General features: G+C 40.6%; 1 protein-coding gene across 7 annotated transcripts; it reads right to left on the reverse strand.

Moving 5' to 3' along the window:
• Positions 1–851: 851 nt before the first annotated feature.
• Positions 852–20,337, reverse strand: LOC133478526 (anoctamin-9). 7 transcript variants are annotated; one of them, XM_061774679.1, is made up of 24 exons: positions 19,933–20,334; positions 17,504–17,578; positions 16,862–16,990; positions 16,623–16,759; positions 16,282–16,331; positions 16,144–16,202; positions 14,448–14,527; positions 13,426–13,560; positions 13,259–13,352; positions 13,133–13,193; positions 10,705–10,787; positions 10,484–10,588; positions 9,396–9,560; positions 9,292–9,328; positions 7,279–7,390; positions 7,136–7,193; positions 6,942–7,039; positions 6,655–6,851; positions 6,423–6,575; positions 2,483–2,630; positions 2,259–2,381; positions 1,986–2,079; positions 1,765–1,877; positions 852–1,493 (listed from the first exon to the last, which is right to left on the reverse strand). In XM_061774679.1, the coding sequence occupies exons 1-24, from the start codon at positions 19,951–19,953 to the stop codon at positions 1,469–1,471; spliced, it is 2,352 nt and encodes a 783-aa protein (XP_061630663.1). In that variant the 5' UTR covers positions 19,954–20,334; the 3' UTR covers positions 852–1,468. The 7 variants fall into 7 exon arrangements, with proteins under 7 accessions (XP_061630663.1, XP_061630665.1, XP_061630661.1 ...); XM_061774681.1 differs by having other exon boundaries at positions 16,862–16,984; positions 19,933–20,333; XM_061774677.1 differs by having other exon boundaries at positions 6,942–7,193; positions 19,933–20,336.
• Between the last annotated feature and the right edge of the window lie 915 nt (positions 20,338–21,252).

A 21,252-nucleotide genomic window follows, 5' to 3' on the forward strand; every position in this document is an offset into this window, starting at 1 on the left:
CTTCTCTGACTCTGTTGCGTCATTATTAACGCTCCCTGGTTCAAGTCCCGAACATCTCAATCAATCGACTCTCAGTTGCATTTGACTTTATTCCTCTCTGGTTGTTACACTTTTCTTGTGTCGTATCATCATCCGTAGACATTGAAAAACTAAGAAGTTAAAAGTACATATTTTGTATTGTATCTGTTTTCAAATGGAGGGAGTAAAACTAAAAATATCATCAGAAAAATAAAAAATAAAAATCTACTTGAGCAAAGTAACTACCTTAATTGTATTTCGGTTAATCCTGTCACTGCATGAAATGCAATAGCTGTCCTAGCAAATTGACTCAAAGGATGTTTAAAGGTATACCACACGTCAAATAAATGTGATCTGACATTTAAAAACACTACAGGCATGTTCAGCAACAATCTATAGAGTACCGTGTACAGAAAAGCTTAAATATAAAGTACATGGATTGCAGACATGCTATAACCAGAAATCCAGTGCAACCGATAATCACAACACGTTTCTGACAGCGTCAATCAAAAAATGGCTCACTCCTCAACATTGTCAATTTAAATGACCATTTTACAAAAAAGTATTGCTGATCAATGTTTTGATTTATTCATTCACTACTCACACTTCATGTTATGTAAACAGTGTGCCCAAAAATAATCACACATCATTTTTTTACAGATAACACAAATATTTATTCATTGTTGAGACACGAGCCTTTCATTCATTGATTAGCGTGTTCGTGAGAAATATATTGTATGCTGATTACTATAGTGAAGTGCTCACCATAACCGCCAGCAGACCTTTATTAATGAGGTCAGTCAGAAAGCGAATCCATCCAAATAACACTGACAAACAATTGTAAATGTTTATGTAAAATAATCAGGCAGAAGTCGATTTACATGCATTTGTTTGTTCTCATAAATGTGTAATTTGGCATTCGCTTGACCACATTTAACTGTCACACTCAAGGCAAACATTTCTGTGAGGATTCTTTTATTCTTAGAAAACATTACGATGCACAACATTTCTATGCCCGCTGTCAGTCTCCCTGCAAGAACGGTGATTACCACAAAGCCTTTCACAACATAAGGCAACATTGTAATAGTACCAGTACAGACTTTGGACCAGCAGTATAAATTATCATAAGGTGAGAACCACCAATAAAAGTCACACATCAATTAAAAAAAATAAACATTCGGTGCATTCTTACAATAGAATACCAACAATCTCATTGTAGACAACAGCAAAATGACTGAGCGGACACCTGTTTAGTCCAAGAATACACCTGTTCATTTCATATGTGAGAATCCACACAGCCATTATAAAAGATGGAGAGTCAGAGCTCTCTATCTGAACACTTCAACGTGATTAATGGCTCGGAAGTTGACTCAACTCAACTGTGATCGTTGGGACGCTTTCAATGCGCAAGGCAACACTGAGTTCACATTCCATTTGCTCCAGCAAAACGTCAGCGCTGGCTCTCTTCAAACGACCTGTGGGGAATTCAATTAGGCTTTAGATTTGCGTTGTGTTGATGGTGTGCAACGGTATATGATCGCAATATAAGTTAGAATACCAGCGATGCGGTTTTTTTTGGCAACTGAAGCAAGACGGCGTTTCTATGATTTCCTGAAAGGTAGTGAGGATTCCGCCCAACGGTGACAACGTGTGAATCCACGATAAGGAGTGATTTTAACATTTTGCATTCAAAATGTTAACAAAAGCACAGAGGACGCCGACGACACGCTCTACAGTAAATCTTACCTGAGCTCCTCTTTGAGTCTTTTGAATTTATCAAAGAGACTGTCGTTCTTGACCCGCATGGGCGCAGCTGGTACGAACCAGGCTGTGATAAATTTGCATATGACCACAATGTGCTGCAAGTAGAGATGACATCGGTTTCTCAAGGGTTGACGATGTGATATACAATATGTCGTCAAGTCAGTTAGCGGTAACGTGTTTGGTCCCGTTGTTCCGAAGCTTACCTCAAACAAGATGACAAATGCAAAGCGCACAGCTAAAATAAGCCAGAATTGTGGAGTAAGGTTGTAGTCCTCACTGTCCCTGTAGTCTTTATAGCTGTGGAGAGGGGCGGCAAATGTCACCTTCCTAATCAATGCATTTTCAAGTTTGGCAGCAAAGAAGGTGCGGTCTGCTCAGTCACGCAGCTGAAATGGTCGTACTCGACAATGTAACGCTCCCGCGCATTCCAAAGAGAGCAATAACTCAAAATGTGTGCGTGACAAAGGAGAACAAACCTGCAGGACAAGACATTCATTCCATTAGGAGTTTCCATCTGATGCGGGGAAAACTCTTTGCGAATTTCCGGGTTATCCATGGTGGCAATGGATAGAGTATTGTTTATGTAGCCAACCATGCAACTTGGGAGAAACAGAAATACAAATCATTCCAAAATATATTACGCAGTGCGTAGCAGAGCTACTTTTGAAAGAGTTTCTTTTGAAAGATAACACATGCTCACTCGATATCTGTCGCCGTGCTGTTGACACAAGGTCCATAGCGGTAACGGTACACAAGTCGAGGGATGAAGTCTGAAGACACGCCGATGACGAGGCCGTTTGCAATGACAGCTAAGACGCCAATAGCCTCCAACAAATTTATCCACACACCTGAGGACAAGCAAACAGTGGTTTTCAAACTTTGTACACAAAGTATCACCTAAAAGACAAAATACTTAGCTTTCCAAATACCACCATCATGACCAACATTAAAATGCAGTTGCGCATAAAGCCCAAGTGTCAATGTGACATAAAACCACATTATTACAAATATTATTGTAAACCACACATTAACACAAAATTAAGAAAAACAATGATTTAAATAACAGTTCTATTAAAATGTACTGCGAACAAAAAGGTAAATAAAATTGAACCTAAATGTTTAAAAAAAGAAACGGTTCTTAATGATTAAATGCAAATGGATTTAACGTAAAATGTAAATACACCTGAAATGTACAGTACTTAAGCAGCGATTCTTTCGCGTACGCCCAGTGGCACCTGTACCACACGTTGAGAATCAATGGCCCAAATATACCAGTAGCAGTATGGCGCAGCTTCTAAATATGATTGGCCCTGAAAGTACACTTTTAATAGTTGCAATATAGTCTTTGGGTAGCAACAAGAGTAGTTCAGGTGTCTCCATCCTGGCTGCTTAGTGCAATAGATTTCGGTCAACTTGGAGTCATAACCATAAAGTAAGACTAATTCAATTTGCACTAAAAAGTGAACGGCATTTAGTTTTTAAGGCAATCACTCATTTTTGGCATAACCGCAAAACTGAAAGGGATACCAGTGCACCCTGAAAGTAACTAAAAAAATTACTTTTTTCTAACTTAAAGTAACTAAGTTACTTTTAAGCTCAAGCAATCAGTAAAGTAACTAAAGTACATTTTGAAGGTAACTGTGGCAACACTTCTAAAGAGACAGTTTAAGTCCAGAATATGTTATAATGGAAAAATGGGAAATATTGGAGATTTTATTTAAAAATGTGGTTTTGCTTGTTGTTTACATTTTGAAAAGTATTAATATGCTTGTTAGACAATTTTGATGAAATGCAGCATTAACACGAGACAATTCTACAGAGGGTACGGAAAGTATTCAGAGCCCTTTAAATTTTTCACTCTTGGTTATATTGCAGCCGTTTGCTAAAATCATTTAAGTTCTTCCCCCCCCCCCCCCCCCCCCCCTCTCATTAATGTACACTCAGCACCCCATATTGACAGAAAAAAACGTAATTGTTGAAATTTTTTGCAGATTTCTTAAAAAAGAAAAACCGAGATATCACACAGCCATAAATATTCAGACCCTTTGCTCGGTATTTAGTAGAAGCACCCTTATGAGCTATTCACAGCCATGAGTCTCTTTGGGAATGATGCAACAAGTTTTTCACACCTGGATTTGGGGATCCTCTGCCATTCCTCATTGCAGACCCTCTCCATTTCTGTCAGGTTGCATGGTGAATGTTGGTGGGCAGCCATTTTCCAGGTCTCTCCAGGGATGCTCAGTTGGGTTTAAGTCGGGGCTCTGGCCGGGCCATTCAAGAACAATCACGGAGTTGTTCTGAAGCCACTCCTTCGTTATTTTAGCTGTGTGCTTAGGGGTCATTGTCTTTTGTTGGAAGGTGAACCTTCGGCCCAGTCTGAGGTCCTGAGCACTCTGGAGATACAGCATTTCGCACAGCATGTCCTTGTACTTGGCCGCATTCATCTTTACTTCGATTGCAACAAGTCGTCCTGTCCCTGCAGCTGAAAAAGACACCAACAGCATGATGCTGCCACCACCTTGCTTCACTGTTGGGACTGTATTGGACAGGTGATGAGCAGTGCCTGTTTTTTTCCCCCCCACACATAACGCTTAGAATTAAGGTCAAAAAGTTCTATCTTGGTCTCATCAGACCAGAGGATCTTATTTCTCACCATCTTGGATTCCTTCGGGTGTTTTTTAGCAAAGTCCATGTGGGCTTTCATGTGTCTTGCACTGAGGAGAGCCTTCCGTCGGGCCACTCTGCCATAAAGACCCAACTGCTGGTGGGGCTGTGGTAATGGTTGACTTTCTAGAACATTCTCCTATCACCCGACTGCATCTTTGGAGCTCAACCACAGTGATATTTGGGTTCTTCTTTACCTCGCTCACCAAGGCTCTTCTCCCCCGATTGGTCAGTTTGGCCGGACGGCCTGCTCTAGGAAGGGTTCTGGTCGTCCCAAATGTCTTCCATTTAAGGATTATGGAGGCCACTGTGCTCTTAGGAACCTTAAGTGCAGCAGAAATATTTTTGGAACCTTGGCCAGATCTGTGCCTTGCCACAATTCTGTCTCTGAGCTCTTCAGGCGGTTCCTTCCACCTCATGATTCTCATTTGCTCTGACATGCACTGTGAGCTCTACGGTTTTATACAGACAGGTATGTGGCTTTCCTAACCAAGTCCAATCAGTATAATCAAACATAGCTGGACTCCAATGAAGGTGTAGAACCATCTCAAGGATGATCAGAAGAAATGGACACCACCCGACTTAAATATGAGTGTCACAGCAAAGGGTCTGAATACTTTACTTTTTTAATAAATCTGCAAAAATTTGAACAATTCCGTTTTTTTTTTTCTGTGGGGTGCTGCGTGTACATTAATGAGGAAAAAAAATGAACTTAAATGATTTTAGCAAATGGCTGCAATATAACAAAGAGTGAAAATTTTATGTGGGTCTGAATACTTTCCGTACCCACTGTATACAATTAATACATATACAGAGGGGTACAAGTGAGATATGAGAGACCCGACTTAGGGTTTTTCGAGTAACAAACCATCATTCAGCCTATTTATTGATTTGACTTGCAAGCGAAAATTTGACATACAAGTGCTGTATGGTGGCAGTGAACTTAACTCAGATAATAAGATATTTAATGCCACTCACAGTGAAAGTTTACTGTCAAACTAATCAACATAAAACAAAGCTAATTACATGTATATTTAAATCAACCACATAACTTGGCCTTTAAATCCGCTAGATTAATACTAACACATCATGGGAAACCCATAGACTGGCTAACAAATGAGATCGAAGTGGCGGTGTTATAACGCTTTAAGGAATGGATATTTGAACACAAATGTTGCAGCAACACATGTAGCTAGACAATAGAACAATACTCACAGGCATACATTCTTTATCCTCAGTGAAAAATGACTGATATTACTTTTACTAACAGTAGTTGAGTGAAACTTTTTTTTTTTTGCATGACTGCATTATCCTGCCGCCGGATGGCCAAGTCAGGCACACCAGAAGGAGCCGCGATGAATGAATCATGATGCACAAACTGTTTCATTCTATTTAATTGTGTGATTACAATATATATATATATATATATATATGTTTTAACACATACAATGTTATAAAGTGCTATCTTCCTTATTATTAAAAAAAAAAATTGCAATTTTTTTGGTAGGTTTTAGGTGAGCCTTGAACGAGTTAATCGAATTTTCATTATTCTCAAATGGGGAAAGATGATTTGAGATATGAGTGTTTTGAGTTACAAGCGTGGTCATGCACGGACCAAATTAAACTCTTAACGCAAGGCACCACTGTATTTAGACAGATTAGATATGGCCCAAGTGTGAAAGGGAACTTTTCGTCAAAATGTCAAAATATATTTTTGAAAAGGGCATGTTTCAGAAAATTCCTCTCTTAACACAATTTTTTACACTTTACACCTTTTTTTTGTGGCATTCCCCATCTAAGAAAGTACGCATTTACCAAACAATAATTCTTGAACTATAAATTTGGCCAGGGTACTAATAATTGTGTGGGCTTAACAAAACATAGCCGTTTGAAAATGAAGAAGCGTGAACTTGTCCCAGTCATCCACGGAGCGTATTTAACAGATCAGCTCGCTTCTCCATCATTGCAATGCTCACCAATATCATTGGTCTTCTTGGGAACCATTCTGCGCTCCAGGGTGACCATCTTAATGGCGTCCAAGCGAATCTCAATAATGTTATTGATGAGGGCCAGCAGTGGAGCGAGAGGAAACGCTGCCACAAATATGGTGGTGAAGCTGAACTGGATCACTGCATGGAGGAAAAAAAACGAGTAAATCAAGCAAAGCAGCCAACTAATGACTTTTGTTGAATTTCAGACAATATGTACCCATCTCCAGGAACTCTTTGAAGAGGCTGAAGGAGTCCACGTCATTGAGGCGGTAGTTGTTCAGCCAGTCACGCAGCTTGCAGTTATCGCACAGCGCAGCTCCATGTTTAGCCTGAGATTCTTCTTTTAGGTAGCAGTGGGCGCATTTTCTCTGAAGCTTGTGAGTTCTTTTCCTCTTCAACCACTTGCCAAACCACCTGATGCCAGCAGGAGGAAAAAAACCGACTATTTGGGACACACTGTTGGAGAGTGTGGACTGTATGTATATGCAACTGCTTCATACGTACGGGCCGGTGAACTCAAAGACATTACTAATGGTTTGCTTCAGGACCATTATGATGGCCATTTGGATAAAGAGGTCTGTGAGACATCCGCTGGGATGACACTGGATGGATGGATGGATGGATGGATGGAAAACAGTGATATGCAAATGAAAAATGCTCACTCCAAAGAAAAATGGAGTTGTAGCATGCTTACTCACCTCTTCTAACCTCCATTTACTCGCAATACGCACATAATGACCTGGATGACCATTGATCCTGTTTATTCAAGTAAAAACATAAACAGTCATTAGGAAAAGTGCAGTTTAATGCGCTCAGTTGGTTTTATTGTTGAGTTTCTTACCTGCCGAGAAAAAAGGCTACGTAGAAGAGCGAGGAGAAATAGGTGAAGAACTGAAAGGTGAACATCTTGACGGTGAAACTCCTCTCAGTGGCAGCAAAGGATCTGGTTTTCTCTGGGCACAGACATCATTCTTATGAACATGGAGGTATTAATCCAGTATAGAGACAGCCATTATGTTTTAAATACATCGCCGTCTTGATTATTTGCTTTATTTGATGCACACTGGTCAAATGAAAGGATAATGTAATTGATCCCCAAGAGAAAATTCATTTTAAACTCTGGGCAGGGCATCGGTGTTATGTACAATTAAGGCTAAAGTCATTAACACTCTGGACAAATGTGATAACTTTCTTGCTTCAAGATATAAAATAGTTTGTATGGTTCGGGAGACCATTTAGGTTTTGCGAATGATTATGCACGTGGAAAATGGAGCTAAAATAATTCCTACACCTTCACAAGTTGATTTAATTTGAAAGTGTAATATTATATTTTGCCTTTATATGCAATCACTGTGATCAGAAACTCAAGCAAATTGCACATTTTAAGAAATCTGAGGTTGTTCATAATGTTTTGTTCAAGGATGGTTCTTTAAATCTTGAGTTTTTCCTCATATAATTGTATTGCTTTGCATTGAAAACACCAACTTAATATTAGTTTTTATTGATTATGCTATGATTTTACTGGTCTGGCCGACTGGACATCAAACGAGGCTCCTTCTAGAGCATTTTACTCATGTCTAAATCAATAAAATATCAATAAATACATTCCCATAGTGAGAAAACAATTGTTTTTAAAGACAAGAAAAATAACCAGCTTTTTATAGCTCTTAAGAAAACATATTTCACTACTTGTTTTTGTCATTCCCCAAATAAAAATGTGTCCAGGGTCTGAATAGCAAGTAGTTCTAATGTGCATGTTTCCATATGGGTTTACAACATGCAACTCTTTTTAAACATGCCACCAAATCTTGGGGTCTCATGGGCATCTTTTGAACTAAATAAACGTGCTAAGCCTTAACCAGCCTCTCATTGGCATCACTGAGCTTCCTCGCTGGCTGGTTTCACGTGACTGATAAGTGGTGGCCCAGTTCCAGAGATCACTCAAAGTCAGTCACCTAATTGTTTGTTCGGGACCACACCTTCATGTCATAGAGATACTTTGCTCCCTGAAAAGGACAGAAGTATTTTCTCGGTCGAGTCCGCTAGCTGAACCCACAGACAGGCGCCAATGTCGCCGTGACAAAAGTGTTGTCTCTTCACAGGCTTCTCATTTAATCCAAAAAAAAAAAGGAAAGGTTTTGATGTGTGCCTGGAACAGTGGATGCGGGCCACATGGATCTTGGACTTATGGGCCACGCATTCTGTTGCCAAGCTGCAAGTAAGCAGTGTGTCAGTTTCATGTTTGACTGACAGCCCTCCTATCCTACGTGGGCAGACACCAGATGACTTGAAAACGTTTTTTTTTTGTGACAGATCGTGTTGAGCCTTTTCCAAATTCAAGATCAGACTGATCACTTCGCTGTTACCTCAGGCTCGTGTCCGTCTATCGTTTGCACCTCACTTACTATACGGCAATATAAATGGACATTTGCGTTGTCTCTTTGTGTTTTGTGTGTGTGACACTCTTGTTTTGCTCAATGCAGGAATGTGTGTGGGAACTAAATTTGGCTCACCTTCTGCTCTTTAACTCTGACTCTTCAAACCTGTTTGGACTGTCACTCAAATATAAACAGCTTTTCTAATCCTGAAAACAATTATGTTTCGAAAAAAATATATGTAGCCCACAAATGTGGCACCACAAGCTTTGGTGTTGTAATGAGAATTTGTCACACAATTTACTAAGACAGGGCAAAACAGTACTAAATAGATAAATAGATTAAATAAGGAAATTAAGTATTAGTAACGTTTACATTTAGCAGGATTACATTAAAAAAAATGTAATGGTACTCTAAGATTTTTGCACAGTACTGTACACTAACATGGATCTGAAGTAATAGTGACTGACATACTGTACCTATTTCACAGAGTTTCATGGCCACGATCCTGTTGACCTGCAACCATAAAGGCGTGAGCAGCCACACAGAGGAGAGAGAAATATGCATTTAAGACTTTTTGTACCCTGGTCATGACGGTGATGATCAGGTAATGGAGGACGGCTCCCAGCATCATGGCTACGCTGTTGGAATGCGTGCTCATGAACTCCCATGATCCCTCGGCCAATTGCACCGCTACGATCACCCTGAACACCACCAGTGCGTGCGTCAGACCAATGATGACCAGTATCTGTGGAAACGCATTGTTTAGACCAGCGCTCCCCAACCAACGGGCCACGGAGCGCTACCGGGCCACGCAAAGATTAAACAAAAAAGATTTCATTGATGAACTGGATGGACTAAAAGAGGATTTCTTTTGAAAATCAAGTGCTCCATCTATGCCTCTGTAAATGTCAAACCGCTTGTTTCTGTCTCGCTTACAGTAGTAAAAATGTAAGCTCACAAGGTAGCAAAAATGAGTAAAAAAAAACAAAACAAAAAAAAAACTTAAGAGCTTCTTCGGAAAGCGGAAAAGGCCAAACGATGAGACAAAAGACGAGCCTACAACTTCCAAGAAACAGAAAGGTGTATTTAAAAGACAATAATCAGCAGTCTGATTAAATTATGGGTTTATTGCTACAGGTAATTATGATGCAAGAAGCTCGCTTTGCTTAGTGCATGGCAACAGGTTCGCAGACGACAAGGCAATGAAGTCTTCCAAGAAACTTCCAGGAAAGCATTTAACAATGAGCTTCAATATTCCACATCCTATATTGGTGATGTGTGATTTGCTGCGATGACAAGTTACCAAAACTAAATTACAGAGTAGGCTGGACATAAAAGTAACATACTCGTCTCCCATTAGCCCAAATTTGGGACCAGCTCGAAGAAAAACAAGCGCAAGGCTCCGACTTACTGCAACAAATACATTCAGCGTGACGGTGAGTTGTATTTTTAATAATTGTTTTTATTGGTTTCTATTCTGGTCTATCGAAATAGTGCTTTATTTTAAAACTGGTCCATGGTGGAAAAAAAAGTTGGGGGACCACCGATTTATATCACAACTGTGCGTTCTACCATTAATAAGCCAAACTACTTTATCTTCAACGAGCAACTTGGAGCAGACTTTACATTGAATCTCTGTGATTTTATTGGAAAAGACCAAGTACCCACCATGATTGTGACACAGATCAAAACAAGAGTGCTGCGAAAATAGGAGTGCTTGAATTTTTTAGGTTTGCAGTTAACATCGTTGACAATCTCTAAGATTAGTTCCTCCTATAAACAAAAAACAAAAAACAAAAAAAAACATATGCACACGTGAAGAGAAATGAACACAATTAGTCTAATACTGAAGATGTGGCCAAAACAAATAGTAAGGTAATTGATTGTACCTCCTCCTCACACCAATCAGACACCTTCCATTCACACACAAAGGAAGTTCGATGCCTTTTCCAGAACTCCAAAAACAGTGTGGCTGTAAAAATAAAAGAAATGAAGAAAGACATTATTCAACAAAACCTGTGATTTGAGCTCTTATGGGTACTTTTGGGATTGTTAATATATTCATTAATCCATCTTCTATAGTGCTTTTTCTCACTCGGGTCACAAGTGTGCTGGAGCCAATCGCAGGGCACATACAGACAAAACAAGTAACAACCATTCCCACTTACATCCACACCAGTCTTCAGTTAGCCTAACTTGCATGTTTTGTGATGGAATGTGGGAGGAAACCGGAGTACCCAGATAATAAGCATGAGGAGAGCATGCAAACTCCACACAGGAAGGTCAAAGGCCAGATTCGAGCTACCAACATAAGAACTGGGAGGCGGAAGTGCTAACCACTTGTGCAAACTGCCCGCTGGTTAATACATTACCGTATGTCGTATGTTTTCAGAATGACATTTCATTGAGTTACAACCACATTGAGGGAAATATTTTTAAGCGGGGGTCAAACTGCAAATTGAATCGGAGGGCCTATGTCCTCAGTGCAAAGTAAAAAGCTAAATTACAATGTCCGTGCTCTACTTTGAGACCCTCAATGGCTTCTTTACCTTTCTCGCTCACCCTGCCCGTTTATGTATGGTATGTAGCGCCTTTGTTACTTTTGCAGACTGCACTTCCTCCTAGTAGTGTACTCTCCACATGGCTGCTCAAATAAAATTAGACCAACAGTCACTCGCTGAATCTATATTGTACTGCTTAACTAAACAGGATGCATCCATAAAAATAGAGAACAAATCTTTGAAAAGAGTCAAAACTTGAAAAAATGGAAAGACAATAATGTTTATAAATGGCTGCTAGACCACCCTCAAGAGCACATGGTTTGGACTTTGATAAATAAGCAAGTAGTGAGCGGAATTTCTTAACAGCCACAAAAAAAAGGCCTTATCTGCTGTCTTAAACACTAATCTAATATTTGTTCCATGAAATTCTATTCATTTATTTCCAACAGTCAATTCTCTTCATTTCGTAACATTTCTCTTGGCCGCACTGCTTCCAGTATGTAATATATGGATGTTAGATTTATTTATTATTATTTTATTTTTTTTATCTATTTGGATTTCAGCCTCTATGTGATGCCATGCCAATGTAGTCTGGTCAGAATCAGTCGTGCTGTAGTTTGTCTATGATGTTTCCCACTGGCAGCAATTGTTGCTGAGTATATAACCTCCATTTTCACTAACATAAACTGAAAACAGTCATACATATTACATAACAGAGAGGTCTAAGGAATGAAATGCATGCACTTGTTTTGATGGGGAAAATTCGGGTTTAAAAAGGTTAAATTGTGGATTAAGTCATGTAAATTCCCACTAATGGCCGAGGTACCAAATGCGCAGCCCGCCACTACAAAAATACATCCAAAATACAGCTAATGTCTGTACAGTCCTGCTCACGATTATTGGCACCCCTTCATTTTTTGCATAACTGCACCTAACTTATATCATCAGGATCTTTTCATTGGAGGTCCCAAGTAATTTAACAAATTTTTTTTTTTTTTCAGCTTAGATATTGTAATTTCAAAGAAAGGGGGGAAAAAATAATAATCAGCATGTGCAGCAATATTGGCATTCCTCAATATTTGGTTGCACACCCTTTGGCACCCTCAGGTGGTATTTTCACCCACTCTTCCTTTGCAATTTGTTCAAACCCTTGAACATTTGCGGGCTTCTTTTGCCCAATGGCAGACTTGAGCTCCCGCAAAGATTTTTCAAATGGACTGAGATCAGGACTCATTGCTGGCCATTTTAAAACAGTCCATTTTTTTCCCCATTTCAACCATTCCTGTGTGCTTTTGGATTTGTGCTTTGGGTCTTTGTCTTGAGGTCTTCACCTCAAACCAAGTTTTATTACACTGAGTAAGACATTTACCATCTTAAATCCCTTGATAATTTTCTGATTTCATGATGCCAGTCAAGGCCTCCAGTACCAGATGCAGCAAAGCAGCCCAACAGCATTCTGGATCCTCCATCATGCTTGACTGTTGACATGTTGTTCTTTTCCTTAAAGGCTTCATCATAAATAAATACCGTATGTGTGCATTGCCAAAAATGTCTATTTTTGTATCATCTGTCCATCAAATGTTTACCATTTGGTCTTTTGTAACAAATACAAGTTCTCTCTATAGAAAAATTTTGTTTCACCTGATTAATTTTCTTCAGGAGATATACCACATTTAGTACTTAAACTTCATGGGTGCCAATAATGGTGACGCTTTCACTGGCTTCAAGACTCCCTGGCAGGACACTTTAAATTCATTGAAGTTGTTTGCTTGACACTTTCAAGTAAAGAAAAGAGTTTGAAGGACACTCGACTCACCCCATACTGCCATTACCATGGCAAACAGCACCGTGCCATTGTTGTCAAAGAGCAAACTCACCTGTGGATGTGAAAGCAGCAGTGAGACTCGAGAAAAAACATTTGGAAGCAGACGCTCCGACCTACCTTGGCGTAGGTACACGTGTCGGACAGCAGCCACACTTTGCATCTCTTGTCACAAAGAGGGCACATGACCAAATCGACATCGCAGACCTCCTTTCTACAGGACAACAAGCACTTGGATTGTTCACCGAGGGCTGCCGCCAAACGTCGGGAGTTGAGTTAAATCTTACATGAGGGGCGACGTGTTGAAGAAGGCAATGCCATAGAGGAAGACGATGACCCCGATGAGAGCTGGAGTGATGAGCATATACGTGTACCAGCCCAGCCACAGGTAGTACAAGGCCACCTTCTCCCCAAAGTAGTTCCTATTAACACAAGGTGTCTTTAAAGCTCTGTGTCGCAACCTTTATTGAGCCAAGCCCATTTTATATTAGAAAGACCTCAACGCAAACCACCCAACAAAAACGGCACAAAATTAATGAATACTGAATTCGTGTGTTGAATTGAAACACCAAGATGATACACTCGCAGGAAGCCATGATTATTCTGTTGTATGGATGGCAAAAGGCAACTGTATTTCAGGTTTCTTGTACCTTCTGCCATCTAAATGGAAGCGCATATTGCCGACCATTTAAGGGCATTTTAACTAGTCTTTCAAAACCCACAGAATATGTTCTTATTTGGTAATATGACCACCGAAACCGACCAAAAGAAAAAAAGTTTGTTCCTACCGCTTTCCGTTCGAGTAATCCGTAGTAGGTTGGTTTCACCAAAAACACTGGTTTCTGACCAGTGACTTTGAAGCAGATATGGTTTGCTTTTGTGACACCCCACTTTTACAGTGGCTACAGATTATTTCTCATTCCATCATTTTTTTAAAAAGGTGGAAATTTCCACTGTAAGGTACATGTGCGTGTAAATTCGTATTCTCACTGTGGGCTGCAACATGAGACACCATTTTGTCAGCATGACATTTTATACAATTTAGCTCACAATGATGCTTGTTTGCCTGCAACATTATTTTTACCAGCGTGAACCCTAGGGAACCCAGCTCCAATCTAAAATAGCTTCTTTTTTAATAATTACTCCAAACAATGTCACTTGGCCAATGACAATGAGGACAACACACTCGCCGTTAATGAGATGAACACTTGAACGTACTTCACAGAAGGGTAAAAATGATAAACAATATGGCCGCAAAGACTTCATTTGTAGACAAGTCGAAGCATGTGGAGAGGTGTTGCACACAAACCTGACGGCAGTAATGGGTTGCCCTTGGAAACAAGCAGTCCATCGAGCCCAGCTTTCCGTCAGCTCTCGCTGTTTCTTTTTCTGAACCGGTAAAGCGAATCGGCAACATGAAGAGAATAAGAGCACACAGTAAGGATCGCATCATCTATACATACTGACAATATTGCCTTATAAATACACAACTAATAGCACAAATCAGCCTTGTAACTCTCCATCCATCCATTATCTGAGCCGCTTCTCCTCACAAGGGTCGTGGGAGCGCCGGAGCCTATCCCAGCTATCATCGGGCAGGACGCGGGGTACACCCTGAACTGGTCGCCAGCCAATCGCAGGGCACATACAAACAAACAACCATTCGCACTCACATTCACACCATTCACACCTATTTAGAGTTTTCAATCAACCTATCATGCATGTTTTGGGGATGTGGGAGGAAACCGGATTGGCCGGAGAAAACCAATGCAGGCACGGGAAGAACATGCAAACTCCACACAGGCGGGGCCGGGGATTGAACCCCGGTCCTCAGAACTGTGAGGCAGACGCTCTAACCAGTCGTCCACCGTCCCACCTTGTGACCGGCGTGGGTTTATTTTGCTTCCACTTCCCCAGTGGTAAATCTTGTGAGGAAAAACTCCTGACATTAAGAGGTGCAAGGTTGAAGAAATCCAACCTTTACACTTGAATAGTTGGATGACTATTGGATGACTCACTGGCATGGAGACATCACTTCATGACTCACAGACAACTGCTGTTGGTGAACTTTAGTAGCAGCAGTCTATTGTTTGGAAGGACCTTTGCCAAGTTGTTTCACAGGAGAGTAAAACACTTCGGTGGCCTGCGATACGCTGATATATAACGGCTGCTAACAGTATTGCGAGCGCTCCCTCTCTGTTGCGTTTAATTGGACCACTCGCGTGTGACCTGCCTTTCTCTTTTTCACATACTTTCCCAGGTAACTTTTTCTACAGAAGCAACTGTTAAACATGAAAATCCTGCCCAAGTCTTAAAATTGCTAATAAATGGAAGTTTACCTCAGGTAATTTTAGTTGATCTATATATTGTCGCTGTCGGGTGGAAACCTTCTATGTCCAAAAACGGTCAATTTAATATTGCTTTTCACAAACCGATACGACTGGTCTGTCTCCACTTCAGGTTATTTTTATCGATTATTAACCAATTTAAAGTGTTGAAATTAGCTTCAGAACAAATCTATTAACTCTCTTGAATGCTCAACTGACTGAGAAGTGTTGTAAAACTCTGCCTCTTCCCTCACCGTGGGGCATTATGATGCCTAAAGATTGAAAATCTGAATGTTTTTTTTTTTTTTTTTTATTTAGACAAAAAAAAAAATAGATGCAACTAAGTCGGCCTGTTTTGCTCAACATGAATTTCCATAATGCTTCGATGCAGAAGGAGCTGGTCAGCCACGAACATAAGGTCATGCAGATTATTTTCTGTCTATTAAACTGCTTAGTCAGCTCATTGTTTTATTTATTGCATGACTCATGGCGCTAAGACCTTTGAAAGACAGAAAGAAAGAAAGCGTTTGGGGAAGATGATGTAAGCACAGTCGTTTGCTTTTGTGAAGTATTAAAGGCTTTTTGTCAGACTTTCGTCAGACTTTGGTGTGGCCGGCCAACAACGTGCGCTCCTATTTTAATCAATGACAGCGTCATAAATTACAATTGGGTTTTTACCTCATGCAGGCAGAACCTCGCCTCGAAAACCTTCATCTTCATGAGCTCTCGCAGACCCTCTGGCAAGATTAGCAGAGGATTCAAGATTGGTTTACCCCATCGTCAAAGAGGATTTGCAGTGTATTAAAAGTCCCTTACCTCCTGAACTGATAGGTGTGTGATTCAAGATGAAGTGGACAACCCTTATCCTGCAGGAAGTACACACAGTATATCTCTAGAAGAGCAACCATCACTTGAACAACTATACAGTACAAGCGCTAAAGTCACATGCCCCTAAAGCTGTACAATTTGTAATTTGCCACCGACAAGCACACTCTTTGTATCACATGCATGTTGCCAAAACAGACTTATCCTGGCTATGCAGGGTTGAGGGCTACATGATATTATTATATCATGAAGTCAGCAAACAAATTGTCACAAGTACTGCAACAGTCACTCATCATCATTTAATTCATGGTGACAAAGGTAGACGGTTTTACCTGGTGCTGAGAGGCACGTTGTTCTGGTCCGAGCTCCAGTTACAGGCATCGGAAACTTTGAGCAGATATCTGTACTTTTCAAAAACCTCTACAGGAGCTTGCATGCCAAAGAAGACTAGGTCATCGTCTAGAATTTTCTGTGCAAAGGAAAGATTCAATATGATGTCACTCAAGTGGTACATGAAGACAGAATTGTTTAAATCGTACATGAGAGGGCAGATCTCTAATTCCACACTCACTGTGACTTTAAAATTCTTCTTTTTCAGTTCCTCAATGAATTCAATTTGCTTCTTGATGGCCTCTCGATCCATGTGCTCTCTCGTTTTTGCAACCAGGACATAGTCATATGAGAGGGGGTTGTACTGTATCTCAAAAACAATATAACATCAATGTAATCATTGGCACTGAACAGAAACACTTGATTTCATAACAACAATCATGAAGTTGGGCAAGTTCCTTCTTGAGGATACTGTTGATGCTTCTTGGCCACAACATTAGGCAAAGTTGTAATGAGATCCAACAGAAAAACTGTACCCCGAAAAAAGAAAACGGGTTTCGATAGAAACTGTCAATTTAACGATTACGTTTTATTTTGGCGACCATTTGGAGTGGCGCAGAACTGCACACCTTTGTCCATTTAAGTAGCCAAATAAGGCAACCCGAGCATTACAATCTTTAAAAAGGCAGAAAGCTCTATTGGCTCTCCCAATGAAATGTCTGGTGAATAGAAACACGGTCAAATAAATATAATCCAATTAAATCCCATGTCCCTGTTATTAAGCAAATTGAAATGAGATAGGAAAAGATATTCGAATGATCGTTAATATCGTTTTGAAAATAATCCCTACGGTATATTGAGATGAAACCTATAATTTACTTACCAAAGGAGGGAGTGACATCTGTTCATTGCCATTCTCTCTAACAACTCCCATTAACTCCAGTAGCTCTATGCTGGGCTATTGAACAGATCAATAACAAGCGATGCAATAATTAGTTGGGGAACAGTTCCTTTTCAACACAGCAATGGTGGTTTTTTTTAACCGATTACTGACAAATTCTGAAGAAAGATCACTATCGAGCCAAGAATCCAGTTGAGCTCTCGCCGGGTGTGTGCGCGCGCGCGTGCGTGTGTTTGTGCGCTAGAGCGTGAGAGAGAAGGCCCGTGTTGATCAACAATTCTGCGGCCATCCTGACTCACCGCTGTCACTGGACGAGGTTAATCTAATGTGACTGAGGCGCATGTGGTGGCATGTGCACTCTCAAAGTGTCACGCGGCGCTATTCACAGATGCATTCCACACAACACTGTGCGCCAACAAGATGACAACACAATGTCACTCCATTGGGTACACCTACGCAAGGCTCACAATAATCAAATTGGATTAATCGTGGGTGAGGTCGATTGGTCATGCCTGCGCAGTCGGATGCAGGCATGACCAACCTTCCGACTCTTGAGCCAACTGTTGCAAACGTCAGAGAGGTTCGGAATGAAAACGTGGCTGAAACGCGCGCAACGGGGCGCACACGACGTGGGTCGAGGATGTTCATTAAGTGACCGAGCCGCACAGATTCAATCACAGAAGAGGGCTGCGAATCTTTAGCAATCAATACTCCCACTGTGCTGGTTATTGTCTTTGTATGTTTCTCTTATGTGGCAAGGTAGGTGTGTTCAAGAACATTCTCAATAGACACTTGTTGTTTCGCTGGTGTTACCTTTGTCGCGTTAAAGCAAATTCAGCCACGCCAATGCTTGAGTTCAGTATGTCTAATACGTAGCTGGAAATGTTGGTTCACTAGACCCAATGCATGCTTTGGTCAGAATTACAAGACAATGCAATCATTTATATTTTGCTCACAATTTTAAGCAAAACAAACTATATCAGCACAACATTTTCTTGTTCTTTCCTCTCCTTTTTTGGGAGGACCACAGTCAGGCTTGTTGTATGCGTGGTTTTGCAAACGAAACAGCCAGTCAGCTTGTATCCTGTATTTAAGGGGGTTGCACTTTTTTTAGTTTCATCTCATTTAACTTGCCCCGAGTGCGTAGCCCGAGTACAAAAATGAAAGTGTGCACAACTTTGCATTGTACCGTGTCGAGCGTACCGATTACTGAATGCCCCAAACCTACTGGTGACCAGTCCAGGGTATACCCCACCTCTCACCCTAAGACAATTGAACTAATGTGGTTGCTCAGTAGTGGCAAAAAAATCTTCAGGCTTCTGCTAGAAAGCAGAAAATGTCAGGAAAAGCCTCCTAGAACACCTGAGATTTGGGGTTAATCTGAGGCACTTTAACTGGCGGCAGATGTATGTTCACTGCCATTTGAGATGAGTTTGAATGTAATTGGTTAATTCTAAACCACAGCCACATCCCAGTTATACGAGGGTGTGCACCCGAGTGAAACCAAATGATTTCAATGGTTTATTTTTACTTTCCCTCTTGAAAAGATTTGTTTGAATTCCAATTGAGTTGTACATGTTCTCGGTCACATTAAAGGTGGAAAAGTTACGTTATGGAATAATTTATCTTCATCTCATTTTATACAGTACATCGCAGAAACGCGGAATTTAAACAGGGGTGTGTAGACTTTTTCTATGCACTCTCCATGCGAGTTTCAGTCACAATGTTGTCCAATTTATTTTTGTTCAAACTGGCTATTTTATTATTTATTATTCGTTTCAGTGTGAATGGCAACAACACCATTCAGTGCATTGGTAATACAAACATTGCATCAGAAGAGTTGTTAAACAATAATTAGGTTACAATAATTACACACAAGATGATCCAAATAAAATTGTGACCCGTATTCTGTGCACAGAAACCCCCAGACAGTTAAGAACTGCTCACTTTTTATTACCCATTAGGAGCATAGTGGTTGTAACATTTGAATCTGCTCTAGTGGCTATAAGAAGGTCATCCAAATATGGAGCAGTGCATCTACATTCACAATAACAATCTGCTCACAGTGTCAATCAAAAGTGAGCAGCAGCGTTATCTTTTCAAAGGAAGACTTTTAGTGTTAGTTGCACTTCTAGTGTTGGACTAAGTGTACCTAATGGTGATGCGAATTCATGCCAGGTGGCACTTCGACTGCAGCGGCTATGAGGTCGTATTGGGAGATGGTGTGTCATGTCGACATGCATGCATGCATGCGTTTGGGATGGTGCTAAAAGCCCGATTAGGGTGTCGCAGGAAAACACAGCAGGCCTGCAGCGACCAAACGACGTACGGTAACGCCACACGTATGTGCATATAGCGTCTGTTCAGAGCTATAGAATGTGGGAGGAGTGCGAAGGGTTACATTTCCTTACCTGCCTCCTGTGTCCTGACATGATTAGCAGCCAGAAATTGGATTGAAAACAATTTTGAAAAATAAAAAAAATGAATTGGGGTGGGGAAGAAAAAGCCCCTCACTCTCCTCGGCGGTAATTCCGCGTCCTTTCGGGCCTGCGGCGAGCTCCTGTGATCTGGCAGGTAACTTCCGTAGTCCTCCTCCGTTGTTGTTGCGAGGAATGTAGGAGCGACTGTACCTGTTGCCGTCGCGATTGACGAGCCGCCCCCTTCCGTCGATGGAAAGTGGAGAGCCTCGAACGAACGAGGGGCGGTGTGTTCGCGCCACACAGAGCACAGCAGCCTTGCTCGGTGCCGTCGATTAAAGTCCTCTCAGGTGCGATGGAATGCATTTATTGTTGCCTCCTACTCAAATGAGGCGGAATAACTCGCGCTGGCCGCTAGGTGGCAGCAAACCCCATTATTTACACACTTTTTGCAGACAGACACATGGGCCAAGTCATATGTAGATCAGGTAAAATAATAATAACGGTCATAAAAATATATATATAAAAATCGATACTATTACATATACATATATATGTATATATATATATATATATATATATATATATATATATATATATATATATATGTATATGTAATAGTATCGATTTTTGTAATTATAAAATAAAAATCATCCCAGCGTTTTAATTATATTACAGTATTTATCCATCCATCCATTCTCTACACCGCTTATCCTATTCAGGGTCACGGGCCGACCAGCTCCCAGTCCCAGTTTACTTCGGGCAAAAGGCAGATTACACCGTGAACTGGTCGCCAGTCAGTCGCAGGGGACACATATAGAGACAGACAACCATTCAGGCCGCTGATGACCCTCTGATGAGATGACACTTCAGCTCAGTGGCCACTTCCCTCTGAGAACATCCTGCTTAAATCCTCGTAATGTGGAAGTAGTGATGATCAATTGTTAGGTGTCGCGTTGGACTCATAAAGTCAAAATGCAGAACAGCGTGATGAAGACGACTGTTTAAATAACAATTCTAATTGAACCAGGAAATGTTTGTTATATGAATGAGTACATGAAAACATTCATGGATCAAACATCTGTTGCACATTTTGTTTAGTTCATGGCTACAGAACAGCAAGTTGTGCAAAAAGTATTCAGTCAACAAATTACAAAAGGTCAAATTACATAAATTCACCTGCAAAGGTTATACTGTGGTGCCTTTTAGGTTCATTCTTAAATCTCACCCTCAGGCCAAATATCTCCAACTTTTTGTGACTAGTGTATGTAAAATTATTTATATGAATAATAATACGGTCATAATATGCATAAC

Source organism: Phyllopteryx taeniolatus, chromosome 5, assembly GCF_024500385.1.
Source record: "Phyllopteryx taeniolatus isolate TA_2022b chromosome 5, UOR_Ptae_1.2, whole genome shotgun sequence".
Taxonomy (NCBI): domain Eukaryota; kingdom Metazoa; phylum Chordata; class Actinopteri; order Syngnathiformes; family Syngnathidae; genus Phyllopteryx; species Phyllopteryx taeniolatus.

Excerpts from the sequence above, each read along its gene's own strand:
- LOC133478526 (XM_061774677.1), bottom strand. The coding sequence starts at position 19,953 with ATGTCAGGACACAGGAGGCAG. Across the intron at positions 16,203-16,281 it reads CACACCTATCAGTTCAGGAG|AGGGTCTGCGAGAGCTCATG; the intron begins GTAAGGGACTTT and ends TAATCTTGCCAG. Across the intron at positions 10,589-10,704 it reads CTGATTGGTGTGAGGAGGAG|GAGGAACTAATCTTAGAGAT; the intron begins GTACAATCAATT and ends TTTTGTTTATAG.